The sequence below is a fragment of the Mus pahari genome, chromosome 5 (assembly GCF_900095145.1).
Source record: "Mus pahari chromosome 5, PAHARI_EIJ_v1.1, whole genome shotgun sequence".
In the NCBI taxonomy this organism is placed as follows: Eukaryota; Metazoa; Chordata; class Mammalia; order Rodentia; family Muridae; genus Mus; species Mus pahari.
This window is the reverse complement of record NC_034594.1, coordinates 153,875,712-153,884,744: the sequence shown is the minus strand read 5'-3', so window position 1 is coordinate 153,884,744 and position 9,033 is coordinate 153,875,712. Positions and strand designations below refer to the sequence as shown.

At 38.3% G+C, this 9,033-nt stretch overlaps 1 protein-coding gene across 1 annotated transcript in view; it reads right to left on the bottom strand.

The window, feature by feature from the left end:
• Dnah14 (dynein axonemal heavy chain 14) overlaps nucleotides 1-9,033 on the bottom strand; it is a 218,934-nt gene that overhangs the window by 114,902 nt on the left and 94,999 nt on the right. Inside the window, exons 37-38 of the mRNA XM_029538709.1 lie at nucleotides 4,274-4,367; nucleotides 1,909-2,117 (exon numbers count right to left, since the gene is read on the bottom strand). Coding sequence (XP_029394569.1) covers nucleotides 1,909-2,117; nucleotides 4,274-4,367 — 303 coding nt within the window. The remainder of the gene's footprint in view (nucleotides 1-1,908; nucleotides 2,118-4,273; nucleotides 4,368-9,033) is intronic.

The following is a 9,033-nucleotide window of genomic DNA, read 5'->3' as shown; positions in this document are numbered from 1 at the left end:
TCTGCTTGCCTCTGCCTCCCAACTGCTGGGATGAAAGGTGTGGGCTATCACCTATTGGCTCAGGGGTGTTTCTCTTGAAAAACAAAACAAAAGAGAACAAAAGAAAGAGAGAGAGAGAGAGAGAGAGAGAGAGAGAGAGAGAGAGAGAGAGAGAACAATCACAACAAACACTGGGGATCTGAGTGGGGAGAAGTGCTGGGCGGTGTATTAACCATAATGGAAAGGTCAGTAGAGGCAGCCCCAGCTCTTGTTCTAACTGACATCCCAAATTAGGTAGACCAGAGAGCCAATCATAGCTGGTAATGAATTCCATGTATAGGATTTTTAGGGTTATGTTTTCTCCTTCTATACCATTGTCTTGGTATAGAGAAGTTTAAATCCAGCAACATAGCTGCTCTGGCAAGGGATCACATATAAAGACCTTCTAGGTCTAGGTGAAATGCAGATACACCCTGGATTGCAGTATGATCTGGCTGGAATACAGACATGCCCTTAATAGGGAATATCCTTTAATTCCAAACAATGGAGGTAGAGTTAGTTTTGTAAAAGTATGAAGTCATGTTTGAAAATGATATCTAATTGAGGGGCAGACAAAGATTTGACAGAATGATTCAGAACTAGGATATGCCCAACTCTCATGAGGACAGATAGGAAAGAGAGGGAATTTAAGATCAGCTCAAAGTGAGTCGGAGGGCAGTTTAGGGAATGCAGTTGAGTTTAGGCAATGCACTGGACTTCAAATGAATCAGTATGGAGAGAATCTTCTGTGTACTGTAAGGAAACATCACCTTTTAATACAAAGCTGATTTGGTTAATACACTGATGCAGGAAATAAGAGGGGGTAGTTTCCAATAGGGAGAAGGGAAGTCTGGAATAGGGTCAGGCATGGGCGAGATTTGTATGGAACTCTGAGGAGACAGATGCATGAAACTGAGAAAAGGTAACCAGTCACGTGGCAGACATAGACTAAAATACACAGTTTAAGTTAAGTAGTGAGAGAACAAGCCCTAATTTATGGCTAGGCATTTATTTGTACATAATTAAGTCTCAGAGTCATTATTTTGGGAACTAGGGAGTGGGTGGAAAAGCCCATGGCTACAAATCAGTCAGTGTAGTTCCTGCTGAGCTGAGTTCAGTTGAGTTTCATTCGAGTTTTGTTCAGTTTGTGCAGTTCATGTAGTGCAGGTCAGCAGAGGCAGTTGAAGCCAGAGAATAAGAAGGATCCAGAAGAATAGAAAAAATTGTCAGAGTTAGTTTGAGGCCAAGCAGAGCAATTCAGTGAGAAGCCTAGAGAAGCCATATTGAATCAGTCAGCTTGGAAAGGAGTTTGAGCCAGAACATCTGAGTTCAACCAGCTTGCTAGAGTTCAGAAAGAACTACAAAGGGTGAACATATTCAGCAGTAAGTCTCAGAAGCTGAAACATTCTAGGCCTAGATTAGATTCTACAGAGGCTAGAGGCTTCCAGGCCTAGGCCTAGGCCTAGGCCTAGGGATAGTTAGTACAAAGACAGAAACTCTCTGGGCCCAACCTGAGCCATGCATTCATACAGCTTGGGTATGGCTCTCATCACATCCCATCATCTGGGGAAATAAAACAGACTTTCACATCTTAGAGAGATTCTTCCCAAATTCTGAGTCATACAGTCCTTTGCTGGCAAAATACTTCATATGAATAGCCTCATGTGCTTGTCTAAAATAGTGATGTCTAGTTTCATATGAATAGTCTCATATGCTTGTCTGAAATACTGATGTCTAGCTTCCCAGTGTAATATTAGTGACAGTATCACTTCTGGATTATGAAGGTTTGGGGTCACTCAGCTGGGTTTAGAAGTAAAACTAAAATACAATTAATAGGGGTAGTTGCTATTCTCAACATTCTTCTGCCTAGGACCAGGTTTGAAAACCTACCATGTACACTATAGCACACCGGGTGACGATAGAGGGGGTGGCGTCAAAGAGAGAGTCTGCCTCAAAAACAATTCTGATCTTGTTAGTCAGGCTAATCCTTTCGCTGTTTGCCAGGCACAGTGTTCTAGTTTCATCAAGCACAGTGTTTAGATTTTCTATCCATAGGCTGTCGATTGGGCCATCTAAAACAATCCATTGCCAGTCAAAATCTAGGAAGAAAAATATTTTTAATGTAGTTAAGACTAAGCTCAGACTTCTTATGATAATCTTGAAAACTTTCTATTTTTTTGTTAGAAAATAGTTCTTTTTGTGCATATATGTATGATACATATATGCACACATGTATATACACATTTGGATGTACATACATGTGTGAGGGTATGTGTGCGCATAGGCATACATGTATGTAGAGGGTTGATGTCAGGTGCCTTCTGCAATAATTCTCCCCCTTATTCATGGAACCAGGGTCTCTCACTTGGTCATTTCTGGCTGGTCAAGCTAACCAGTTTGCCTTGCAGGTCTCTTATCTCTGTCTTCTGAGTCTTGAGATTGTACATTCATATACATCTGGCTTCTTAATTAAGTTCTAGGGATCTCAATTCCAGTTCCACGCATGTGTGGCAAGTACTTTACCTACTGATCCATCCCTCAGCCTCTAGAAAGTATTTTCTAAGATGAGAACATTGTCCCAAGAAACACTAGAACGAGTGCTTATGTTACACTGGACCCTGTGCTGGACATATTCAACTTTCATGAGTGGGATTAAGGCCCTTATAAAAGAGGCTACACACACACACACACACAAATATACTCTCCAATATTCATTCAATAAATATGCTATATACTTGAAATTGCCTTAAGCACTTTCTAGATAGACATTCTTAAATTGATGAAATGCATAATTAATCCTTAAAATATGGATAGGAGAAAGACAAATAGTTCCATATTTTTTTCAATAATACAGTTTGTGAATTTGCATCTTCTACTAAGGAATAATTTTTAGGCATGCTGTTCCTAGAAAATGTCAAAGGAAAAAAAAATCAAAGAACAAAGTAGACAGTTTAGACTCTATCATACTCAGAACCCATCCACCCCATCACCGCCGTCTCTGTGCTGCCGTACCACAGTGCCTTTGACCAGGCAGCTTATTAACAGCACACATGTATTCTTCACAGCTCTGAAGGCTGAATGCTAGGTGCTAGGAGATTGTTTGGTTAGAGACAGCTTCTTGGTTCAAAGAGGGAACCTTCCTCTTGCTGTGTGGTCACAGGATGGAAGACTTTCCCTTGCGTCCCTTTTACAAGGAATCTAATTCCATCAGTAGGGGCAGAGTGCATCTCATGTAGGACATTGATCCTACTCAGTAGGGTACATCTCTCCTGGCCATCTGGCTTCCCCAAGACCCTGTGTTCTAAAAATCATTAGCTTGAGGGTTAGGATTTTAATATTTACACTTTGGGGAAGAGGATGCAAACATTCAGAACATAGTACTGCATGCTATGCTTTCTATCATGCTTAATAATTTTAGAATCCTACCAGCCAGGAGTAGGGTGGTCACTACAAACAGCTAAGCACCCAGAAGACATCTCAAGTGATCCCGATGAACCAGAGAGCAGAGGTAGGGCCCAGAAAGCCTCTGCTGGGAAGATGGGCATTGTTCTGCTTGAAATATCTATCCTCTCCATTATCCTACAACCTCATATAACTAGCTATACTATAAACTATAACTAAGTATACTATTAACTAGCTACACACAACCATTGTACTTTCCTAAAATGTTATCCCAAACTCCAGGAAAGCAGATGCAGGAGTAAAAGTCCTTTTTAGAGTGTGGATCTCAAACGCACTGCCGATGGCAGAACTGCTGTGAAGCTCAGTCTGGGGTAGGAGAGGGAGACGTTTTTCAGTAGCATGGCAGCTCCTATGGAGCAGAGCCTGTGTTATACACCCACTCTGTGCGTTAGAGATGAATCTGCTAGGATTCTGTGATTTAGCTGGCAGTGCACAGATGGTTTGGCATTGCCACTCAGAGGCAGGAGGCTGCCCCTGCTGCTTCTCATATTATTATTTCTACCATTAATATCATTTTAGTCATTCCAATTATCTATAAACCAAAAGTCTACTTAAGCTCCAGTGGCTATATATCATAAGAAGATGTATACACAGTATAAGAGTTGTGGTATGACCAGAGATTTTAAGCAAACACACAGGAAGAAGTAAATTGTGCAAGAATTAAACTTTACCAGTCAAAATATATAGACATAAGTACAGTTCATGTTGGCTCAAAATTTACTTCAAATTCAAATACAAAAATTCACTGCCCCTCAAATCCAAAAATTAGTGTGCTGAATTTGATAACACTTACCATGGATTTCTGGAGTTTTAAAACTTTTCTCTAGTTCACCCATAAAAATGTTGTTATCCATATCCGCTATCGTAGTGAAACCAACTTGGAAAATCTAAATTATATAATGGATAATCAAGATGTAGCACTGGGCTAGCATTTCCTATCTTTATTGTCATTATTAAGTAACTACCATTTTAAAAAATTTTATTATTTAAATACATTTTATACATCAAACATATTAATAATATTGAGTATTTTGATAATCATGTAATACATAAAAATTTTGTTCAACTTTTATATTCATATCCTTTCATACCCTAAAAATATTATTAATGAACATTTAATACTATCCATAATGGAGGATCTAATGTTGAATACTAAATTGTTTCAAAGCATCCAATATAGTCTTTGGGAATTAAGCATAGTAAAAGAGCATAAAATATTAAAAATAAATCACTAAGAAATATATTCAAAAGCCCTTATATGATAGCACCTGACATAGTGGGAGGGTATTTAAAATGCATTATATATCTGTGTACATTGTGTAACAATCAGTTTACTTCAAAAAGATTATCAGTGTTTCTAGGAGAGAGATTATTTTATCAGTAAGTATATTTTAAAAATTTCAAAATAGAAAGAACTCTTTGAAGTTAAACATTAAGAAAATGCTAATTTCAAGCTCAGTGAGAAAAATTATCAATAATATTTCTATGATGTTTGTAGAGCATATTTTAATATTTTTAACTGTTAATATTCAACAAACAGGATAATTATTTTAAGATATAGTTTGTTATCTCCCTTTTCATTTCTGATTTTATTAATTTGGATACTGTCTCTGTGCCCTCTGGTTAGTCTGGCTAAGGGTTTATCTAGCTTGTTGATTTTCTCATAGAACCAGCTCCTGGTTTGATTGATTCTTTGTATAGTTCTTTCTGTTTCTACTTGGTTGATTTCAGCCCTGAGTTTGATTATTTCCTGCAGTCTACTCCTATTGGTTGTATTTGCTTCTTTCTGTTCTAGAGCTTTCAGGTGTGCTGTCAAGTTACTAGTGTAAGGTTTTGTTTTTTGTTTTTTTGTTTTTTGTTTTTCCCAGTTTCTGTTTGGAGGCACTCAGAGCTATGAGTTTTCCTTTTACCACTGCTTTCATTGTGTCCCATAAGTTTTGGTATGATGTGTCTTCATTTCCATTAAATTCCAAAAAGCCTTTAATTTCTTTATTTCTTCCTTGACCAAGTTATCATTGAGTAGAGCATTGTTCAACTTCCATGTGTATGTGTGTTTTCTGTTGCTTTTGTTGGTATTTAAACAGTTTTAGTCCATGGTGATGTGATAGGGTGCATGGGATTATTTCAATCTTCTTTTTATAGCCCTGGCTGGCCTTGAACTCAGAAATCCCCCTGCCTCTGCCTTCCAAGTGCTGGGATTAAAGGCATGCACCACCACTGCCCTGCTATTTCAATCTTCTTGTATCTGTTGAGGCCTGATTTATGACCAATTATATGGTCAGTTTTGGAGAAGGTACTGTAAGGGGCTGAGAAGAAGGTATATTCTTTTACTTTAGGATGAAATGTTCTATAAATATCTGTTAGATCAATTTGGTTCATAATTTGTTAGTTTCACTGTGTCTCTGTTTAGTTTCTTTTTTCATGATTAGCTTTTTTTTCTGTTTAGTTTCTTTTTTCTGTCCACTCCTGAGAGTGGGGTGTTGAAGTCTACCACTATTATTGTGTGGGGTACGATGTGTGCTTTGACTTCAGTAAAGTTTCTTTTATGAATGTGGGTGCCCTTGCATTTGGAGCATAGATGTTCAGAATTGAGAGTTCATCTTGGTAGATTTTTCCTTTGACCAGTGTGAAGTGTCCTTCCTTATCTTTTTTGGTAACTTTTGGTTGAAAGTTGATTTTATTCAATATTAGAATGGCTACTCCAGCTTGTTTCTTGGGACCATTTGCTTGGAAAATTGTTTTCCAGCCTTTTACTCTGAGGTAGTGTCTGTCTTTGTCACTGAGGTGCGTTTCCTGTATGCAGCAAAATGCTGGGTCCTGTTTACATATCCAGTCTGTTAGTTTATGCCTTTTTACTGGGGAATTGAGTCCACTGATGTTAAGAGATATCAAGGAAAAGTGATTGTTTCTTCCTGTTATTTTTGTTGTTAGAGATGGAATTATGTCTATGTGGCTATCTTCTTTTGGGTTTGTTGAAAGATTACTTTCTTGTTTTTTGTAGGGTGTAGTTTCCCTCCTTGTGTTGGCATTTTTCTATATATTATCCTTTTAGGGCTGGATTTGTAGAGAGATATTGTGTAAATTTGGTTTTGTTATGGAATATCTTGGTTTCTCCATCTATGGAAATTGAGAGTTTTGCCTGTTGGCATTTGTGTTCTCTTACGGTCTGTATGACATCTGCCCAGGATCTTCTAGCTTTCTCTGGTGAGAAGTCTTGTGTAATTCTGATAAGTCTGCCTTTATATGTTTCTTGACCTTTTCCCCTTACTGTTTTTAATATTCTTTCTTTGTTTAGTGCATTTGATGTTTTGATTATTATGTGACAGGAGGNNTTTNTTTTCTGGTCCAGTCTATTTGGAGTTCTTCAGGCTTCTTGTATGTTCATGGGCATCTCTTTCTTTAGGTTAGGGAAGTTTTTATTCGATAATTTTGTTGAAGATATTGACTGGCCCTTTAAGTTGGGAATCTTCACTCTCTTCTATACCTATTATCCTTAGGTTTCATCTTCTCATTATGTCCTGGATTTCCTGGATGTTTTGGGTTAGGAGCTTCATGCATTTTGCATTTTCTTTGACTGTTGTGTCAATGTTTTCTATGGTATCTTCTGCCCTTGAGATTCTCTCTTCTATCTCTTGTATTCTGATGGTGATTCTTGCATCTATGACTCCTGATCTTTTTCCTAGGTTTTCTATCTCCAGGGTTCTCTCCCTCTGTGAATTCTTTATTGTTTTTATTTCCATTTTTAGATCTTCGATGGTTTTGTTCATTTCCTTCACAAGTTTGTGTTTTCCTGTAATTCTTTAAGGGATTTTTGTGTTTCCTAGTTAAGGGCCTCTAGCTGTTTCCCTGTGTTCTCCTCTATTTCTTTAAGGGAGTTGTTTTTGTCCTTCTTAAAGTCCTCTATCATCATCATGAGAAGTGATTTTAGATCTGAATCTTGCTTTCCTGGTGTGATGGTTTATCCAGGACTTGCTATGGTGGGAGAATTGGGTTCTGACAATGCCAAGTAACCTTGGATTCTGTTGATTATGTTCTTATGCTTGCTTGCCTTCTCCATCTGATTATCACTAGTGTTATCTGCTCTCACTATATATGACTGGAACCTGTCCTTCCTGTGATCCTGGGTGTGTCAGAGCTCCTGGGAGTGAAGCTGCCTCTGGGACCCTGAGATCCTGGTATGACTAAGCTCCATAGATCCTGGGATCCTGAGATCCTGGGATCCTGGGCATTTTAGAGCATCTGAGAGTGGAGCTTCTTCTGGATGTTGTGGGACTGGCTGTGCATTTGGTGCCCAAGGCCTGCTCAGGGCACCTCTGATCCTTTGATCCTAGGTGTGTTAGAGTGCCTGGGAGTGGAGCTTCCTCTGGGTGCCGTGGGTCTGGCTGCAGAGTTCATGCCCAAAGTCTTCTCAGGGCATAGGCCCAGACTGGAAGGAATCTGTGCCACTGGTCATGCAGAGTTCCTGGGTGCCTAGGTCCCGATGGTCCCAGTTACTTCCAGTGTTGGGGAAGGTGTTGTGTCCTCCTCGCCTCTGATCCTTCCATTAAGTAGCTATCATTTTAATATAGGCTTATATAATTTAGAAATGTTTTTTATAAGCAAAAAAAAGGTGAATTTAGCAAATAGACAATTTAAATATTTTGAAAACTCAGGATCATCAGGTATACAGAATGAATATTGATAGACTTAAAGGCTGAAGGATTCTAGAATACTAATAGCAAAGGACTTTACCACTCTACTTTCACCAATATAAGATCAAAATCAGCAAAGAAACAGCACAGAGGAGCTGCACCGACTGGACCTAGGGCACGCGGTTCAGCCTACCCACAGCTACAGGGGCTCACACCTACGCTGGCATGAAGAACACAGGAAGTGATTCTCAATGCCAGGGAACACACTGTTATCATGTAGAAAGCTCAACATGTTCAGTGAGCCTTTGTTATCGAGGGGAAACTTTCTAAGAAGTCCCAGAAAATGCCAAATCATAAGAATGCTTAGGTGCCCCATTTAAAATGGTACATTATTTAGATACTACCTATACAAGTTTATGTCTGGGTTTCATTTCCAAACTATTTGGATCTATTTTGGGGTGAATCTACAGATGTGAAACTCATAAATACTGAAATATGATTATATTCTCAGAATTGTTCTAAATTATCTTTGTATATTAGTGTATGAGCTAGCAAATGCAGGTTATTATTTTCTATCTTTGCTAACCCTTTTCTTTCAAATATCACCTTTTGCCTATAGCCTACATAATGAGAATTACCAATAACATCACTTGTATAAGAACACAACTTTTCTTTTCTTGGCACTTATATTCACTGTTTAACAAATTTTCCATCAAATAATTTATTCCTTTTTCCTTCTTTACAAACCCATCTTCATTTCTTTAATTTGTAAGGTCCTTTAATGATACCTCCCAGGTTGTTCGCTATTATGGGCCTAGTCCTTTTTGCATTTTTTTCAACACAATTATCTGCAACTTCACCCTATGGTTTACTTATCACTTAAAAACTCAACATTGTAATTTCTATTTTAATAACTTATATT